Genomic DNA, 21370 nt, shown 5'->3' with positions numbered 1-21370 from the left:
CGTCTGCCAAATTTTTGCCCACTCACTTAACCTATCTATATTCCTTTGCAGACTCCTTGGGCTCAATTTTAGGGGCAATTGTGGGGGCGGGGAGTGGCTCTGAAAATCGCGGAAATACCGTTTGGGTTAGGAAGCCAGCAATTAAAGCCAGCGGGATGACAGTTAAAGAGCCAAATGTAAGGCACTTTATCTGGGACAGAGTAAGGGATTAGAACGATTTTTAACATACCCGGGCGGCTTGCCCACCGCCTGGTGAAGTGCCGGATCAGGGAACAAGAAACTAAATAAATTAAATAAAAAACCATAGACGGAAGTGAAAACGACCCATTTATGCCTACTCTCTGTTTCCTGTAAGCTAACCAATCCTTTATCCATGCTAATATGTTAGCCCTACACCATGAGCTCTTACTTTGTGTAGTAGCCTTTGATGTGGCACCTTGTCAAATGCATTCTGGAAATCCAAGTACACCACATCCAAAGGATCCCCTTTATTCATGTTCCTTGTTACTTTCTCAAAGAACTCTAATAAATTAGTCAAACATGATTTCCCTTTCACGAAGCCGTGTTGACTCTGCCTGATTGCATTGAGATTTTCTAAATGCCCTGCTATAACCTCCTTGATAATAGATTCTAGCATTTTCCCTATGACAGATGTTAAGCTAACTGGCCTGTAGTTCCCTGCTTTCTGTCTTCCTCCTTTCTTGAATAAAGGAGTTACATTCGCTATTTTCTGATGGGACCCTTCCAGAATCTAGGGAATTTTGGAAAATTAATACCAATGCACCCACTATCTCTGCAGCCACTTCCTTTAAAACCCTAGGATGAAGTCCGTTAGGACCTGGGGACTTGTCAGCTTTTAGGTCTAACAATTTTTTCAGAACTCTTTCCTTGGTGATTGTAAATGTTTTAAGTTCCTCCCTCCCTTTCACCTCTTGATTCACAATTATTTCTGGCATGTTATTTGTACCCTCTACAGTGAAGACAGACGCAAAATATCGGCCATTTCTTTGTTCTCCATTATTAATTCCCCAGACTCACTCTCCAGAGGACCAATGCTCGCTTTACTTACTCTTTTCCTTTTTAAATACCTGTAGAAACTCTTACTACCTGTTTTTATATCTCTAGCTAGCTTCCGCTCGTACTCTAATTTCTCCTTCCTTATTATTCTTTTAGTCATTCTTTGCCGTTTTTTACATTCGGTCCAATCTTCTGACCTGCCACTAATCTTTGCAGAATTGTTTGCTTTTTCTTTCAATTTGATACTATATTTAAATTCCTTAGTTAGCCACGGATGGTACTTCCTTCCCCGAGACTCTTTTTTTTCTCACAGGAATGTATCTTTGCTGAGTGTTGTGAAATATCTCATTAAATGTCTACCATTGCATCTCTACTTTTATTTTATTCGTTCATGGGATGTGGGCATTGCTGGCGAGGCCGGCATTTATTGGCCATCCTTAATTGCCCTTGAGAAAGTGGTGGTGAGCCGCCTTCTTGAACCCTGCAGTCCGTGTGGTGTAGGTTCTCCCACAGTGCTGTTAGGAAGGGAGTTCCAGGATTTTGACCCAGCGACGATGAAGGAACGGTGATATATTTCCAAGTCGGGATGGGTGTGACTTGGACGGGAACGTGCAGGTGGTGTTGTTCCCATGTACCTGCTGCTCTTGTACTTCTAGGTGGTAGAGGTCGCGGGTTTGGGAGGTGCTTTCGAAGAAGCCTTGGCGAGTTGCTGCAGTGCATCCTGTGGATATTACACACTGCAGCCACAGTGCGCCGGTGGTGGATGGGGTGCCAATCAAGCGGGCTGCTTTGTCCTGGATGGTGTCGAGCTTCTTGAGTGTTGTTGGAGCTGCACTCATCCAGGCAAGTGGAGAGTATTCCATCACACTCCTGACTTGTGCCTTGTAGATGGTGGAAAGGCTTTGGGGAGTCAGGAGGTGAGTCACTCACCACAGAATACCCAGCCTCTGACCTGCTCTTGTAGCCACAGTATTTATATGGCTGGTCCAGTTAAGTTTCTGGTCAATGGTGACCCCCAGGATGTTGATGGTGGGGGATTCCGCGATGGTAATGCCGTTGAATGTCAAGGGGAGGTGGTTAGACTCTCTCTTGTTGGAGATGGTCATTGCCTGGCACTTGTCTGGCGCGAATGTTACTTGCCACTTATGAGCCCAAGCCTGGATGTTGTCCAGGTCTTGCTGCATGCGGGCTCAGACTGCTTCATTATCTGAGGGGTTGCAAATGGAACTGAACACCATGCAATCATCAGCGAACATCCCCATTTCTGAACTTATGATGGAGGGAAGGTCATTGATGAAGCAGCTGAAGATGGTTGGGCCAAGGACACTGCCCTGAGGAACTCCTGCAGCAATGTCCTGCGGCTGAGATGATTGGCCTCCAACAACCACCACCATCTTCCTTTGTGCTAGGTATAACTCCAGCCACTGGAGAATTTTCCCCCTGATTCCCATTGACATCAATTTTACTCGGGCTCCTTGGTGCCACACTCGGTCAAATGCTGCCTTGATGTCAAGGGCAGTCACTCTCACCTCACCTCTGGAATTCATCTCTTTTGTCCATGTTTGGACCAAGGCTATAATGAGGTCTGGAGCCGAGTGGTCCTGGCGGAACCCAAACTGAGCATCGGTGAGCAAGTTATTGGTGAGTAAGTGCCGCTTGATAGCACTGTCAACGACACCTTGCATCACTTTGCTGATGATTGTGAGTAGACTGATGGGGCGGCAATTGGCTGGATTGGATTTGTCCTATCCCCTAACCTAATTTCCCAGTTCACTTTAGCCAGCTCTGCCTTCATGCCCTCATAATTGCCCTTATTTAAGTTTAAATCACTAGTCTTAGACCTACTCTTCTCTCCCTCAAACGGAATGCGAAATTCAATCATATTGTTATCACTGCTACCTAGAGGCTCCTTTACAATGAGGTCATTAATCAATCCTGTCTCATTACACATTACCAGATCTAGAATAACCTGCTCTCTGATTGGTTCTAGAATGTGCTACTCTCAGAAACTGTCCCAAAAGCACTCTATGAACTCATCTTCCAGGCTACCTTTGCCAATCAGATTCTTCCAATTTATATGTAGATTAAAATCACCCATGATTATCGCTGTTCCTTTCGCACAAGCCCCCATTTTTTCTTCCTGTATACCCTGTCCTAAAGTGTGGTTACTATTAGGGGGCCTATTAACCACTCCCACAAGTGACTTCTTGCCTTTACTATTTCTTATCTCTACCCAAACTGATTCTACATCTTGGTCTTTAGAACTAAGGTCATTTCTCTCTATTATACTCATGTCATCCTTAATTAACAGAGCTATCTCTCCACCTTTTCCCAGCTTCCTGTCCTTCCGAAATGTCAAGTACCCTTGAATATTCAGGTTCCAGCCTTTGCAGTCATGTCTCTGTAATGGCTATCAGATCGTACACATTTATTTCAATTTGAGCTGTCAATTCATCCGTTTTGCTACGAATGCTATGCGCATTCAGATACAAAGCCTTTGGTGCTGTCTTTTTACTATTTTTGCATCCTCTAGCATTATTTACTGGCGCACTCTTAAGTTGCCTTGTCTTCTTTCTTTAAATTATCACATCTTCCCTTACTTGATCCCTCACCCCCACTATTTAGTTTAAAGCCTTCTCTACCGCCCTGGTTATACGATTCGCCAGAACACCAACCCCAGCTCGGTTCAGAAGGCTATCCCAACGGTACAGCTCCCACTTTCCCCAGTACTGGCGCCAGTGCCCCATGAATCGAAACCCATTTCTCCCACATGAATCTTTGAGCCATGATTTTAACTCTCTAATCTTATTTACCCTATGCCACTTTGCTTGTGGCTCAGGTAATAATCCAGCAATTATTACCTTCGAGGTACTCCTTTTTAATTTAGCCCCTCGCTGCTCATACTCCCGAAACAGAACCTCTTCCCTCATCTTAGCTATGCCATTGGACCACGACAACTGGATCCTCCCCCTCCCACTGCAATTTCCTCTCCAGCCCAGAGCAGATGTCCTGAACCCTGGCACCGGGCAGGCAACATTGCCTCCTGGACTCTTGTTCTCGGCTGCAGAGAACTGTGTCTATCCCCCTGACTATACTGCCCCCTACTACCACTATATTCTCCCCGCTTGAATGGCTTCCTGTACCATCGTGCCACGGTCAGTTTGCTTATTCACCCTGCAACCCCCGCTTTCGTCGGTACAGGCTGCAAGCACCTCAAACCTGTTGGACCATTGCATAGGCTGAGGCTCCTCCACTTCTACCTTCTTGATCTCCTTACCAGCCTTGCTCGCAGCCACACCCTCCTGTCCCTGACCGCTGACCAATTCAGACAACCATATCCCAAGGGGTGTGGACCCCCCTCCTGGAATGGAGTGTCCAGGTATTTTTCCCCCTCCCTGACGTGTCGCAGTGTCTGCAGCTCGACCTCCAGTTCAATGACTCTGAGCTGAAGCTCCTCAAGCTACAGACACTTACTGCAGACGTTCATTCACCAACGGCGCAGACTAAAATCCCAAATGTGCCCGATAAGATATTATAAAATGACATAGAGAAAGCAAAGTAAAGAGAGGATAAGATTAAAAGACTAAGATAAAAGAGCCAGAAGGAAAAAGTAAACAAAAAAATAATTTTTTAATTTAAAAATTGTTTTTTTAATTGCCCAAAAACTATTAAAATGAGGAGTGATGAGACTCCACATTTTTAAAAGTTAATTTTTAATGCCAGAGAGGTTGTTTGGCAGTCATTAAGACTTGCCACACTGTTAAAACTTAGTTTTGACTTAAAAAACTGAGGGTATCTGTTTTGAGGCGATATTAGTTAGTTTCCAGTTGGGCAGGAGAGCAAGTTGGCACTGGTCCATTGATTGCAGCCGATGTTGTCCCTTTAAGGTGAAGCTGTCAGATCGCCGGCGAACCAGGAAGACCGAGTTCTGGGTTTCCGCATTTGACTGCGCATGTGCAGTCACTGGAACTTGTTGTTCGATTTTGCCACTAATAATGGAGTACTGTTGGGCTCAGTATTATTTTAAAAGCAATTTCCAGCCCATTATGTTTGCTCATTAATATTCAGATGATGTAGCTACATATTAAAAAAAACTGGTTCCATAAAGTAACATTATTTTGTAAAAATAATATCCTTTTACATCCAACATTCACCACGTTAAAAAGATTTTTCAAAATTGGCCAATTTGATATTTATCATTTTTTTAGGTATCATTTTCTGTTTTTTTTAGAAATATTGTTATATGTTTGAGTTTGTTCCTATATACTCAAGGAAATTGCAGACTCAAGCACAGTACTTTTCACTGATATACTGTAAGAACAATAAGTATGCCTTGCCAGACATGAAAATATTATGTTTAGTCTATGAATTCCCTGTTGTGTAAATTTTTATCATTAAATGATCGTTCACACATTTATTCTGAGGAAGGTGGATATGAATTTCCTGTTGCGTACTGTCTCTAAATCTGATACGATAGTAACAGAGAGGGTTGATGAGGTTAGTGCGGTTGATGTTGTGTGTGTGGACTTTCAAAATTAAAGCCCGTGTGATTAAAGGGACAGTGGCAGCATGGATTGGCTAGGGGACAGAAAGCAAAGAGTAGTGGTGAACATTTTTTTTTCAGACTGGAGGGAAGTAAACAGTGGTGTTCCCCAGGGGTCAGTATTAGCGCCATTGCTCTTTTTGATACATATTAATGACCTGGACTTGGGTATAAAGTGTATAATTTCAAAGTTTGCAGATGACACGAAACTTGGAAATGTAGTAAGCAATGTGAAGGATGGTAACAAACTTCAGGAGGACTAGACTGGTGAAATGGGCAGACACATGGCAGATGAAATTTAACGCAGAAAAGTGTGAAGTGATGCATTTTGGTAGGAAGAATGAGAAGAGGTAATATAAACTAAATGGTACAATTTTAAAGGGGGTGCAGGATCAGAGAGACCTGGGGGTACACATACACAAATCTTTGAAGGTGGCAGGACAAGTTGAGAAGGCTGTTAAAAAAGCATGTGGGATCCTGGGCTTTATTAATAGAGGCATAGAATACAAAAGCAAGGAAGTTATGCTAAACACTTGTTAGGCCTCAGCTGGAGTATTGTGTTAATTTCTGGGCACCACACTTTAGGAAGGATGTCAAGGCCTTAGAGAGGATGGAGAAGAGATTTATTAGAATGGTGCCAGGGATGTGGGACTTCAGTTATGTGGAGAGACTGGTGAAGATGGGGTTGTTTTCCTTAGAACAGAGAAGGTTAAGATTTGATAGAGGTGTTCAAAATCATAAACATTTTTGCTAGATTAAATAAGGGGCAGTTTCTAGTGGCAGAAGGGTCGGTAACCAGAGGTCACAGATTTAAGGTGATCGACAAAAGAGCCAGAGGCAGCATGAGGAAACATTTTTTTATGCAGCCTATTGTTATGATCTGGAATGCACTGCCTGAAAGGGTGGTGGAAGCAGATTCAATAGTAACTTTCAAAACGGAATTGGATAAATACTTCAAGGGAAAAAAATTTCAGGGCTATGGGGAAAGAGCAGAGAAATGGGACCATTTGGATAGCTCTACCAAAGAGCCAGCAGAGGCAGATAGGCCGAATTACCTCTTCCTGCGCTGTACCTATTATGATAGTAGGACCTTACTTAACTAATATTAACCCAGTATAGACCAGCTATCCGTAAAGGTTTAGGAAAAGAGATCCCGAGAACAGAGGAGGCAGCAACATCGAGGAATTTTCCTTTTCCTTTATATGTGTAACACTCATTCAATTACAAACTATTTGATATTTACATTTGTTTCACCGGTTAATAAACAGTCAATCTCAAAAAACACTGGTTTAATCTGAAGAGAAGTCTTCCATCTTCTTTGTTTGTTTGGTGGACTTCTCCCCCTCAAGCTAGGGCACGATCTTTGGATGCTGCTTCCTTTAGAGCAGATGTGTCAAACTCAATTCACATCGTGGGCCTGATCTGACATCCTGGCACTTGGTATGGACCCATTCAGCAAAAGTTATTTGGACACACTGGTAGAAATTGGTATGCATTTTGCCTGTTTTTAGGTTGTAAAACGGACTCAATGTATACCAATTTCTGGGCAGGATGATCTGTACCTAATCTGTGCTGGTGGCATAGCCTCGCCATATTGGGCCTCACTGCTTTTAGGCATACCCGGTGGCTGCCTGAAAGAAAGCGTTGGATCGATTGAAATAGGCAAAGAAGGGCCCTGAACCTGTTTCAAGACCCTTCTGCAAAATGCATGAAAAACTAGGTTGAGCATGCACTGTGCAAGCTCCAACTAGTTTTGCCAGTTCTACAGCGGTCTTTAAAGGAGGCTGCTGAAGAGATGGCAGGGAAAGTTTTCTTACTTCCCCTTCTGTGGAGTGTGGAGCAACACGAGTGATCCTCCCAGTTGGACAGCAGTACCGTGGGCCGCTGCTGCCAGTACTCGGCCCTCCTGCATCTCACTCCTCCATGTATTGGAGCTAGGGATGTAAAATGAGGGCGTGTAATTCCTCGTATGCGGTGAGAATCCTCAGTCTCTTTGTTGCCCATTCACCCACCAGTGGAAACAATCTTTCACTATTGACCCACAATAAAATCCTCAGGTTTCACTCACCATTTTACTGGCTGTTCCTATCTTGGCGCCGCTCCCACTCACCACGCTGCTGCTACTCCCAGCTCTGCAGGAAACGTTGCGCCCCCAACCCCATCCCACCCCATTCACCAGTCTTCTCCCGTTCCTTCGCCTATGCCTCAAACCCCCCGACCTTCAGTCCCCAGTTTACCTCTCTCCCTCCACTTCAGCTCCAGTCTCCTGAGCCCCATTTCCTGGTCTCCATCTTTCCTCCGAGGGCTCATCCCCAAACCTCATTTCTCAGTCTGACCCCCCCAAGCCATCTTACGACCCCTAAACACAGGCTCCCTTTCTCCCCTGAGCTCCTGTACCCCGACCTAATCCCCTGTCACCCCATCCCTGACCCCCCAATCCCCTGTCACCCTCTTTCCCCCTGCCCTGGACCATCCTCCAGTCCCAATCTCCGACCGGCCCCAGTCCTAATCTCATGACCACCCCTCCACCTCCCCCCTCCTAATCTCCAGGCCCACTTCCCCCCCTCCTTGACCCAATCTCCAGGTCCCCACCCCCGGAATTCCAACCCCCCTCCCAAAGTACCAGTCTCCTGCCCCCAGTCTCTGGCCACCCGCTTCCAGCCCAACCCAACGCTCGAACCTCTCCCCGCTCCATCTCTTTCTCCCCTCCACCAGTTGGTTCCATTTCTGATTAATCCTAAGTGGGTGCTGGCAGGGGGAGGTGGGCTGATATCACAGAACCGGGGTCGGGGGGAACTGCTACTGTGCAAAATTTAAAAGGCGCAGTTCTCGCGGGCTGTTAGAAGCAATGTCTGGGAGATTCATGACCCATTCCAGGCGATCATCTGTGGGATGCTTTCGCAAGGGTTCTCTACCCTGGAGCATGTGGCCACCTCCAGGGACACTGCAGCCAGGCCCTCACAGTAGGACTCAGTGTTAACAGTCTTTGCAGTCTTGATAGAGGCTCCCTTGGCTGCAATTGAGACTCTGGGCTCAAACGTTTATTCCACCTTTGAGAAGCTGGTGGACAGAGTAGATCAGACTTGTTCGCAAAATTGAAGCCCATAGGATTAAAGGGACAGTGGCAGAGTGGATACGAAATTGGCTAAGGGACAGAAAGCAGGGAGTAGTGATGAACAGTTGTTTTTCAGACGGGATGGAAGTATACAGTGGTGTTCCCCAGGGGTTGGTTTTAGGACCACTGCTCCTTTTTGATGATATATTAATGACTTGGTCTTGGGTATACAGAGCATAATTTCAAAGTTTACAGATGACACAGAACTTGGAAATGAATTAAACAGTGAGGAGGCAATATAAACTAAATGGTACAATTTTAAATTGGGTGCAGGAACAGAGAGACCTGGGGTTGTGTGTACACAAATCTTTGAAGGTTGCAGGACAATTGGAGACGGCTGTTAGAAATGCATATGGGACCTTGGCTTTATTAATAGAGGCTATGGGCTAGAAATTGGGCCATGTAGCGGCCGTTGTTTCGGAGCTACGCGGCCTCTCCAAGTGCCAAGATAGCGTCTTGGCTGCAGATGCATGTTTCTAGCACAATGTGCACCGGACACCATCTTGGTATAGGTATAAGAGCGAACGCTAGCAGCATGTAAAGTAGGGAGAAATAGTGTACAATCAGTGTGCAACGCTGATTTAAAGTGATAGTCACCATTTTGGAACTTAATGCTCAACTCAACGCACAGTCTTAACCATGCACACCTGAACATGTCTTAGATGGCCCGGAGGACCTCTCACCAGTGCTATTTAAAGGGACCATGCAGGTGTTGCAGGTTGGTTGCTGGATTATTGCTTCTGGCTGCTGGTGGAATAGGAAGTGTTTTTTGAAGCTCTCTATACTTACTGAAAGTTGCTTGAGTACATTTGAGAGTGATTTGGCAGGTACTGCCTTACGGCTCGAGGGCAATTAGGGATGGGCAATAAATGCTGGCCTCGCCAGCGACGCCCACATCCCATGAACGAATAAAAAAAAGTTACAACCGTGGTTGAAAAAGATTCCTGGCAACCATGGGTGGTCCGCTAAAATTTCCACTGGACATTGAACATGACTGGGAGCATGCAGAGAGGCTACGCACAGCAGATCAAGCTGCAAGGAGAGGGAGGAGGAGGAGGCGCAGGGCACTGAGCAGGGGGCCATATCCAATGAGGGCCTTCCGGGACCAATTCTCTTACCTCAACATGAGCGAGGAACATTGCATCCGATGGCTGAGGTTCACCAAGGAGGCCATGACGGAGATCTGTCAACTGCTGCGGCCACAACTACAGCCTTAGCGCAGGGCAAGGACAGCATTGCCTGTGGTTGTGAAGGTAACAGTGGCGCTGAACTTCTACGGCTCAGGATCATTTCAGGCCTCTGCTGGCAATATGTGCAACATCTCACACTATGCAGTGCACTACTGCATAAGGGAGGTCACAATTGCACTGTGTGAGATGAGGAACAGGTTCATCACGTTCCCTCTTGATAGAAACATAGAAAATAGGAGCAGGAGTAGGCCATTAGGCCCTTCGAGCCTGCTCCGCCATTCAATATAATCATGGCTGATACTCTATCTCAATACCATATTCCTGCTCTCTCCCCATACCCCTCAATGCCTTTAGTGTCTAGAAATCTATCTAGCTCCTTCTTAAATATATTCAGTGACTTGGCCTCCACAGCCTTCTGTGGTAGAGAATTCCACAGGTTCACCACCTTCTGAGTGAAGAAATTTCTCCTCATCTCAGTCCTAAATGTCCTACCCCGGATCCTGAGAATGTGACCCCTCGTTCTGGACCCCTCCAGCCAGGGGAAATATCCTCCCTGCATCCAGTCTGTCTAGCCCTGTCAGAATTATTTATGTTTCAATGAGATCCCCTCACATTCTTCTAAACTCGAGTGAATACAGGCCGAGTCGACCCAATCTCTTCTCATACGACAGTCCTGCGATCCCAGGAATCAGTCTGGTGAACCTTCGCTGCACTCCCTCTATGGCAAGTATATCCTTTCTGAGGTAAGGAGACCAAAACTACACACAATACTCCAGGTGAGGTCTCACCGAGGCCCTGTATAACTGCAGTAAGACATCCTTGCTCGTGTACTCAAATCCTCTTGCAATGAAGGCCAACATACCATTTGCCTTCCTAACTGCTTGCTGCACCTGCATGTTTGCTTTCAGTGACTGGTGTACAAGGACACCCAGGTCCTTTTGTACATCAACATTTTCCAATCTATCACCATTTAAATAACACTCTGCCTTTCTGTTTTTCCTTCTGAAGTGGATAACTTCACATTTATCCACATTATACTGCATCTGCCATTTATTTGCCCACTCAACTTGCCCAAATCGCCTTGAAGCCTCTTTGCATCCTCCTCACAACTCACAATCCCACCTAGTTTTGTGTCGTCAGCAAACTTGGAAATATTACATTTGGTTCCCTCATCCAATTCATTGGTATATATTGTGAATAGCTGTGGCCCAAGCACTGATCCCTGCGGTACCCCACTAGTCACTGCCTGCCACCCCGAAAATGACCCATTTATTCCTACTGTCTGTTTCCTGTCTGTCAACCAATTTTCAATCCGTGCCAGTATATTACCCCCAATCCCATGTGCTTTAATTTTGCACACTAACCTCTTATGTGGGACTTTATCAAAGGCCTTCTGAAAATCCAAATAAACCACATCCACTGGTTCTCCCTTATCTATTCTACCAGTTACATCCTCAAAAAACTACAGTAAGTTTGTCAAAGATGATTTCCCTTTCATAAATCCATGTTGACTTTGTCTAATCCCGCTGATATTTTCTAAGTGTTCCATTATCACATCCTTTATAATAGATTCCCTAATTTTCCCTACCTGATATTAGGCTAACCGGCCTGTAGTTCCCTGTTTTCTCTCTCCCTCCTTTTTTAAATAGTGGGGTTACATTTGCCACCCTCCAATCTGCAGGAACTGTTCCATAATCTATCGAATTTTGGAAGTTGTCAACTAATGCATCCACTATTTCCACGGCTACCTCTTTTAGTACTCTGGGATGCAGATTATCAGGCCTTGGGGATTTATTGGCTTTCAGTCCCATTAATTTCTCCAGCACTATTTTTTTACGAATACTAATTTCCTTTAATTCCTCCTTTTCACTCGTCCCGGTTTCCTAGCATTTCTGGGAAATTATTTGTGTCCTCTTCCGTGAAGACAGAACCAAAGTATTTGTTTAATTGCTCTGCCATTTCCTTGTTCCCCATTATAAATTCTCCCGTTTCTGACTGTAAGGGACCGACATTTGTCTTCACTAATCTTTTTCTTTTTACATACTTGTAGAAGCTTTTATAGTCCACTTTTATCTTCCTTGCAAGTTTACTCTCATACTCTATTTTTGCCCTCTTAATCAATCTCTTGGGCCTTTTTTGCTGAATTCTAAACTGCTCCCAGTTCTCAGGCTTGCTACTTTTTCTGGCAACTTTATATGACTCCTCTTTGGATCTAATACTGTCCTTAATTTCTTTTGTTAGCCATGGTTGGGCCACTTTTCCTTTTGTGTTTTTGCGGCAGAAAGGACTGTATAATTGTTGCAATTCATGCATTTGTTCCTTAAATGTTAGCCATTGCCTATCCACCGTCATGGCTTTTAATGAAGCTTCCCAATCTATCATCGCTAACTCACTCCTCATACCTTCGTAGTTTCCTTTGTTTAGATTTAGGACCCTAGTTTCAGATTGTACTACTTCACTTTCCATCTCAATGAAGAATTCTATCATGTTATGGTTACTCTTCCCTAAAGGACCCTGCACAACAAGATTATTAATTAATCCCTTCTCATTGCACAATACCCAATCTAGGACAGCCTGTTCCCTGGTTTGCTAAAAAACCATCTCATGCACACTCCAGGAATTCATTCTCCCCAGTATTATTGCTAATTTGGTTTGGCCAGTCTAGATGTAGATTAAAGTCACCCGTGATTATTGTAGTACTCTTGTTACATGCATCTCTAATTTCCTGTTTGATGCCATCCCCTACATCACTACTACTGTTTGGAGGCCTATGGACTACTCCCACCATTGTTTTCTGCCCCTTGGTGCTTCTGAACTCCACCCAGACTGATTCTACATCTTGATTTTCTGAGCCAATATCCTTTCTCACTATTGCCCTGATTTCATCCTTCACTAACAACGCCACCCCACCTCCTTTTCCTTTTTGCCTGTCCTTCCTAAATATTGAATACCCTTGAATATTCAGCTTCCAGCCTTGGTCACCTGACAGCCATGTCTCCGTAATCACAATTACATCGTATCCATTTACATCAATTTGCGCTGTTAATTCGTCTACCTTATTATGAATTCTTCAGGCATTCAGATACAGTGCCTTTAGATCTGTCTTTTTAACATTTTTGGACATCTTAACATTTTTTTGTGCTATGGCCCTATTTGTCTTATTATTCCATTTTTTCTTACCCGGATCCTATTAGTGCTCTTTTGTTTGTGCGCTCTGTCCCTTCCTGACACAATCTGGTTATCCTTACCCCAATCACTTCCCTGCACTGCTTCTTTGTCTTATCTCTTTAGCATTCTGGATTTCTCTCCACCGAGACCCTCGCCCCCCCCCCGCACTTATTTAGTTTAATGCCCTATCTACCTCCCTAGTTATTCGATTTGCTAGAACTCTGGTCCCAGCATGGTTCAGGTGTAGTCCGTCCCAATGGAATAGCTCTCTCTTTCCCCAGTACTGGTGTCAGTGCCCCACGAATCAAAACCCACTTCTCGCACACCAATCTTTGAGCCACTCATTCCTCTCTCTGATCTTATTTACCCGATGCCAATTTGCTCATGGCTCGGGTAATAATCCAGAGATTATTGCTTTTGTGGTTCTACTTTTTAATTTAGTCCCTAGCTGCTCAAACTCTCTCAGCAGAACCTTTTTCTTAGTCCTACCTATGTCGTTGGTACCTACGTGGACCACAACAACTGGATCTTCCCCCTCCCACTCCAAGTTCTTCTTCAGCCCTGAGGAGATGTCCTTAACCCTGGCAACATAGCCTATGAGACTCATGTTCTTGGCTGCAGAGAACAGTGTCTATCCCCCTAACTATACAGTCGCCTACCACAACCATCTTTCTTTTTACTCCCCGCACTTGAACGTCTTCCTGTACCACGGTGCTGTGATCAGTTTGCTCATCCACCCCGCAGTCCCCGCACTTGTCCAGGAGGGTTGCAAGAACCTCAAATCTATTGGACAAGCGCAGGGACTGAGGCTCCTGCAATACTACCTCCTGGATCCCCGTACCTGCCTCACTTACAGTCACACCCTCCTGTCTCCGACCACGTGTGAATTGTAAAGTATTTAATCTAAGGGGTGTAGCTGCCTCCTGGAGCAAAAGGTCCAGGGAGCTTTCTCCCTCCCTCATATCTCACAACGTCCGCAGCTCAGACTCCAGCTCCTCAACTCGGAGCCGAAGTTCTTCGAGCTGCAGACACTTACTGCAGATGTAGCCCCCCTGGACAAAAATATCCACAAGCTCCCACATATTGCAGCAGCAACACATCTCCTGTTTGCCCATTATTTTATTTATTTAATTAATTTAATGTTAATCAAATTATTTACCTCGTTTAATTTATTAGATTAGCTATAACACCAGCATTTACCCGACAGTGTGGAAAATTGCCCAGGTATGTCCTGTCCACAAAAAGCAGGACAAATCCAATCCAGCCAATTACCGCTCCATCAGTCCATTCAATCATCAGCAAAGTGATGGAAGGTGTCGTCGACAGTGCTATCAAGCTGCACTTACTCACCAATAACCTGCTCATCGATGCTCAGTTTGGGGTCCGCCAGGACCACTCGGCTCCAGACCTCATTACAGCCTTGGTCCAAACTTGGACAAAAGAGCTGAATTCCAGAGGTGAGGTGTGAGTGACTGCCCTTGCCATCAAGGCAGAATTTGACCGAGTGTGGCACCAAGGAGCCCTAGTAAAATTAAAGTCAATGGGAATCAGGGGGAAAATTCTCCAGTGGCTAGAGTCATAACTAGCACAAAGGAAGATGGTAGTGGTTGTTGGTGGCCAATCATCTCAGCCCCAGGACATTGCTGCAGGAGTTCCTCAAGGCAGTGTCTTCAGCTGCTTCATCAATGACCTTCCCTCCATCATAAGGTCAGAAATGGGGATGTTCGCTGACGATTGCACAGTGTTCAGTTCCATTTGCAGCCCCTCAGATAATGAAGCAGTCTGAGCCCGCATGCAGCAAGACCTGGATAACATCTAGGCTTGGGCTCATAAGTGGCAAGTAACATTCGCGCCAGCCAAGTGCTAGACAATGACCATCTCCAACAAGAGAGTGTCTAACCACTTCCCCGCGACATTCAACGGCATTGCCATCGCCGAAACCCCCACCATCAACATCCTGGGGGTCACCATTGACCAGAAACTTAACTGGACCAGCCATATAAATACTGTGGCTACGAGAGCAGGTCAGAGGCTGGGTATTCTGTGGCAAGTGACTCACCTCCTGACTCCCCAAAGCCTTTCCACCATCTACAAGGCACAAGTCAGGAGTGTGATGGAATACTCTCCACTTGCCTGGATGAGTGCAACTCCAATAACACTCAAGAAGCTCGACACCATCCAGGACAAAGCAGCCCGCTTGATTGGCACCCTATTCACCACCCTAAACATTCATTCCCTTCACCACCGGCGCACTGTGGCTGCAGTGTGTACCGTCTACAGGATGCACTGCAGCAACTCGCCAAGGCTTCTCCGACAGCACCTCCCAAATCCGCGACTTCTACCACCTAGAAGTACAAGAGCAGCAGGTACATGGGAACAACACCACCTGCACGTCCTCCTTCAAGTCACACACCATCCCGACTTGGAAATATATCGCCGTTCCTTCATCGTTGCTGGATCAAAATCCTGGAACTCCCTTCCTAACAGCACTGTGGGAGAACCTTCACCACACGGACTGCAGCGGTTCAAGAAGGCGGCTCACCACCACCTTCTCAAGGGCAATTAGGGATGGACAATAAATGCCGGCCTCGCCTGCGATGCCCACATCCCATGAACGAATAAATTTTTTAAAAAGTCTGTGTGGTAAAGGTTGTCCCACAATGCTGTCAGGTCGAGAGTTCCAAGATTTTGATCCAGCAACGATGAAGGAATGGCGATATATTTCCAAGTCAGAATGGTGTGTGACTTGGAGGGGAACGTGCAGATGGTGTTGTTCCCATGTGCCTGCTGTCCTTGTCCTTCTAGGTGGTAGAGGTTGCGGGTTTTGGAGGTGCTGTTGAAGAAGCCTTGGCGAGATGCTGCAGTGCATCCTGTAGATGGTATACACTGCAGCCACGGTGCACCAGAGGTGGAGGGAGTGAATGTTTAAGGTGGAGGATGGTGTGCCAATCAAGCGGGCTACTTTGTCCTGAATGGTGTTGATCTTCTTGAGTGTTGTTGGAGCTGCACTCATCCAGGCAAGTGGAGAGTATTCCATCACACTCCTGACTTGTGCCTTGTAGATGGTGGAAAGGCTTTGGGAAGTCAGGAGGTGAGTCACTCGCCGCAGAATACCCAGCCTCTGACCTGCTCTTGTAGCCACAATATTTATGTGGCTGGTCCACTTTAGTTTCTGGTCAGTGGTGACCCCCAGGATGTTGATGGTGGGGGATTCTGTGATCGTAATGCCGTTGAATGTCATGGGGAGGCGGTTAGACTCTTTTGTTGGAGATGGTCATTGTGGCGCGAATATTACTTGCCACTTATCAGCCCAAGCCTGGATGTTGTCCAGGTTTTGCTGTATGCGGTCACGGTCTGCTTCATTATCTGAGGGGTTGCGAATGGAACTGAACACTGTGCAATCATCAGCGAACATCCCCACTTCTGACCTTATGATGGAGGGAAGGTAATTGATGAAGCAGCTGAAGATAAAGATACTTTAGGGTGCTACTGCCCCGTTTCTGCTGGGCAGACCCATTCAAACATGTCCGCATGCAGCAAGACCTGGACAACATCCAGGCTTGGGCTGATGAGTGGCAAGTAACATTTGCACCACACAATTGCCACCCAGTGATTTTTTTTCTGCTATCTGGTGTTAAAATTACCTGATAATACTACAGGTCTTATGACACAATGCAGTATTCCTACAAACCCTATATCATAAACCTAATACAGTTTTTCATAAATACTCTTTATTCTTTTACGTAGAATTAATTTCTGTTTCAAAGAAAGAGCTTGCATTTATACAGTGCCTTAGAACCAATGGATTACTTTCTGAAAAGCAGTCACTGTATTACATGAGCAAATATTTTCATTTTCAAGACAATTCACTATCTTGTGTGTTTGCCTCAATAAACTTGAACCAGATCGGTGTTGGATGATATTGGTAACACCATCTGAATTTTGATTGTTGCCTTGAAGTTCATTTAAAATATATGTATTTCCTTTCTATATATGTGAACAATTCTGTGAACATTATATTATATTGTGTTTTTTTAGGAAGGTCCTATGGTTTCAGGTATTGCACCAGCAGAAGCCAGCACCAGATTGCAGATCTTTCAGGTAACTGTTAAAGATAGTAGCAATATATGTATTAACTGTTAAGGGGCAATTAAGCATCAAAAAAAACTCAATCCAAATTTTAAAAAATTATTCTGCTATATGTTTTTGCAAATCTGTTATTTGCTAAATTTTTGCTGCTGCAGTGAGGAATAGTTTTCCTATATTTCTTGTGTACTGATTCCAGCTTTTGCCTGAAGGTTCGAATCCATTCTTGCTTTTTGAGTACTTATAAACGACACTTCTTTCCCACTTAGATATCTGGGGGCTTTTTTGTTACAGGTACCAGGGATTTATGGGATTGGAATTGCATTTAACACATATCTCCTCCTTTTGTTCCTGCTCCCATTCTAATTAATTTACACATCTCCACATTGAACTGCATCCAGTGGCCTGATTATCTGACAGATCCAATGTGATGCACTGTTTCTCCTTATCCCTACTGCTAGCTACTTTAGTATCATCTGCAAATTTAGAGGTCTTGCTTATGATACCCTTCATCCAAGTCATGTTGTACATACAATAAAAGACAGATAAAAGTAAGCTGCCTTATTCCAACCTCCAGCTGGCAAAGTTCCCATTTTTGGTTCCCTTTTAGGTTCCTGTCTTTCAAGGCAATACTTCATTCCTCCCATTCTTTGACTGAAGGGTAGTTTAAGAGTCCACCGTGTCAGCTTGGAGGCTCATCCATAGCAGCACACGTCGGAAATTTGGGCATGTTGCCCACAATTTTCAGACCATTAATTTTAGTGGGTCACCAGTGGCTGTGATGATATATTTTTGCTTTAGCTTCTATTTTGGCAGTGTGGACTTGTAAAATTACTCCTAAATTTTACCATTAATTAAACTATGGAATCTTATCAAAAGGTTTCTGAAAATCCAAGAGCATCCAGCTAAATTTTCCAAGATCCTACACCACCAATGGGACCTCACACATAATAGATGGATTATCGAAAAATCATAGCTGCACTGCCCGCGATTTTCCATTCACTCAAATTAGCGCACTGCACCAACGAATTTCTAATAGGCCATCTGTGACACATGAGACTTCGCCAGTGGCGTTGGGTCTAGGAATATTTAGCCCATAATGTCAACTATGGTTACAGCATGAAATATTCTTGAAGGAGCTGTAATTCCCACAGTTTTCCCCACTGGGTGAAGGACCTAATCCAGTTTTATGTGGAAAGAATGAGGAACACCATAGCTAAAGAGAAGTGAATCATTTTATGAATGCATTTTCAAACTGACTGCAACTGGCTAACTATATTTCACTATCAATTGATCTCATGTGCAAAGATATGTTTGTAAGCTCAGTCAACTGAAGTGGCACCCATCAACAACTTAGACTGGAATGTGAGAAAAATGGCAGCATATAAAAAATGCATACAGGTGGAAGGAATGGAATGTATAATCTGTACATAATACTAAAAATCAATAGCACTACCAGTGGTCCTCATATCTAAGCTATGATTTGTTTCAGAGTTGGTTTGATGAGCTATGGAGGAAGTTTGTGACGTATTCTTCAGGAGAGCGTTTATTTGGATTGCCAATTCAAGATTATGAAATACTACAGAAAAATAAGTAAGTTGCATTTCACACAGTAAATGAATATTTGTGGGCATGACTGCACAGAATTATTTGTGGGCATGAATGATAATTTTATTGATGTTGGGGATGTCCTGAACCCACAGGTATAGAGATCCTCTCATGTGAAACTGGAAGTACAGGGCTAAGGGGAAAGAGCAGGAGTGGGACTAATTGGATAACATTTTTAAAGAGCTGGCACAGACACGATGGACTGAATGGCCTCCTGTGCTGTATGATTCTAAGTACAGAGATGATCTTCCTTTTCAGGTACCCTCCACATTGCCAGTCCCTTGCCATTGGCTTTCTGGCAGATCTGGGACAGATTGGGGCAGAAAATTGTGCAGAAATTGCTCCATCAAGTCCTTGCCACTGCCCCCCCCCCCACCATTTTCAGAGGGTGAGCTTGGCAGCATCATGTGGGTCGGCATATGCAAAGCATTTATTTAAAATGGGCCAATATGGATTCTGCCATACTTCCCACCATTTGTCCTGTTTGAACACTTAATGCAAGAGCCACTTGTTAGGCTTAGCATTCAGTGTTCAAAGATTGGCAGAAGAGGTCTCAGATGTTTTTTAGCAAAGGAGCCTGCGCAGTCACTTTGAGAGCATGGCTGTGCACAGGCTCCAGAAGGAGGGCAAAACTTTAAAAAAAATTTCATGCAGCTGGAGGCTGCCTGCTAAATTCTATTATGGCCCAAGTTCAGTGCAACCCTACAGCTGAAAATGAGCTTGAATCGGGCAGATTTTGCATGGCGGGTGGAGGTCCCACCTTACTGGAGATATGCCCCAGGTAGAAAATCTGAGCTTCTGTATGAACAATAGGAATGTCATAAAGGCACAATGCCTCTAAATTTTTTTTAAGAAGAACTATTTATCTAAAATAATGACCTTGAAAATATGAGAGTTTTCACATAACTTCAGTGGGAGATTAGCAGAACCCACAGAGAAACGGTGTCAGGGCCATTACACAGTATTGCAAAAATAGTAATATAACACATGACAGAAATTGATGTAATCTTATGCTGATTAACAGGTGAAATCCACAGAGGTAATTTTCTGGTTTAGTTTTAGTGGCAGGACCTCAGAGCAGGGAACATAATTCTCACCAAAACCGCTCCAGTCTCGGAGGATTTCCTGAGAGCCCAGGTTAAATATATAAGCAAACTTCCAACTCATATTGGGCCTGGCACTTGGAGCTCATCAAAGCAAAAAGAATGGGAAATTGTAAAAGAGCTTCCTTTAAAGGGCTTTTGGGAAGATTTAAAGGGTTTCCGCCACTTAAAGGTAATTGGAGTCATTTGATCCAAGATTTTCTCATTGGATGAAAATCTGAGCTGAAAGAGGATGTGTGCAGTTTGTGCCTGCTTATTGTGAAGTGCAGCTTCCAGGGTCAGCCTAATTTGAATAATTGGACAAGCTCCAGGTGCGACAAATACCACCAATGAGGAGCTTGACCATTGGGAGTGGGAATTCTTGTGGTGCGACAGCAGCTTAAAGGGGTAATCATTTACAAAAATAGATTGACAGCAAAGCACAAAATGTTCTTTTATAAAAAATTGAATGTGAGGTCTGCAGGAGGGCAGAGAGCTATTGGCCAAAGCAAGGCTGACAAGAAATGCTCTGTTTGGCACAGCATTATACAGACCCCAAAAGAGAACTGCTGAGGAGCAGTGGAAGGTGTTAGCCGCACCAGTGAATGCAAACAGCAACACCCCATGCACGGCAACTCAATTGCAGAAAAAGTTTAACAACTTTACCAGGTCAAGCAAGATAAAAAAAGGCAGCTTGCAAGAATATACTGAATTAAGTATTTCTGTCACTTGCAATGATCGCCTCTCAAAATGTGCTAAAGTGCTTAAATTGATTACCCTTGTAGGGTGTTTTGGGGTTGTTCTCACCCTATTGATCGGTGCAGATATCTGGTCCCCGGTCGAGCCAAGGAACACTGATACCTCACGGATCGGGGGTTCAGGAAAACGGGACTTATGCTAATACACCCGGTGATGGATCACGTAGCCAAATAGCACAGAGAACGCTCAAACTCGGTGTTTGAATTGAATTGGAATGTTGGTTTTATTGTACCGTCAACACAAAGAAAATAACAATACAAATGGTCCTACACAGTACATTGAGTTACACACACCCACTACAATACTTTATCCCGCAAAACTAAGAGGTTGGTGGGGACCTTGGAGACATTTAGCGCACACACACACGCACGTATGGTCGAGGCTCACCATGCCTTTGCACTTGCAGGTCTGGCTGACAGGTTCTCTCACGTGGGTTTGTTGGTTTCACTGGAAGCTGCTCTCCTCCCCAGAGAGTGCAAACCAAGAGACAGCAAAAAGCAAGGCGGCAGAACAAGAGAGAGAACACAAAAGCGAGCCAGAGCGAGAGAGAGAGAAGTTTCCACTTATATACCCCTCCTCTTACAATGGTCTTCGTCACTTAAATGAGGCACTTCGTGTCCATTTAAACAGTTCTTACAAAATCCTTAAGAATCTTTGATGGCTTTTGATGGTCTCTCATCATGATGCAATTGCTTTTCTCAATGGGCCATTGTTAATTCCGATTTGTTGATCACCTGCCATAGGGCTCCTTTTGTATCCAACGTCCTAGGTGTTGATTGGTTTTGCTTTAAAACAAAGACAT

General features: G+C 44.6%; 1 protein-coding gene across 1 annotated transcript in view; it reads left to right on the top strand.

Moving 5' to 3' along the window:
• The window catches only part of LOC137322210 (dynein axonemal heavy chain 8-like), a 1468904-nt gene that overhangs the window by 542482 nt on the left and 905052 nt on the right, over window positions 1-21370 (top strand). The window contains exons 33-34 of the mRNA XM_067985326.1: window positions 17072-17134; window positions 18612-18712. Of these exons, the coding sequence (XP_067841427.1) occupies window positions 17072-17134; window positions 18612-18712 (164 nt within the window). The remainder of the gene's footprint in view (window positions 1-17071; window positions 17135-18611; window positions 18713-21370) is intronic.

Source organism: Heptranchias perlo, chromosome 5 (genome assembly GCF_035084215.1).
Source record: "Heptranchias perlo isolate sHepPer1 chromosome 5, sHepPer1.hap1, whole genome shotgun sequence".
In the NCBI taxonomy this organism is placed as follows: Eukaryota; Metazoa; Chordata; class Chondrichthyes; order Hexanchiformes; family Hexanchidae; genus Heptranchias; species Heptranchias perlo.
This window is presented reverse-complemented; position numbering and strand designations above follow the sequence as displayed.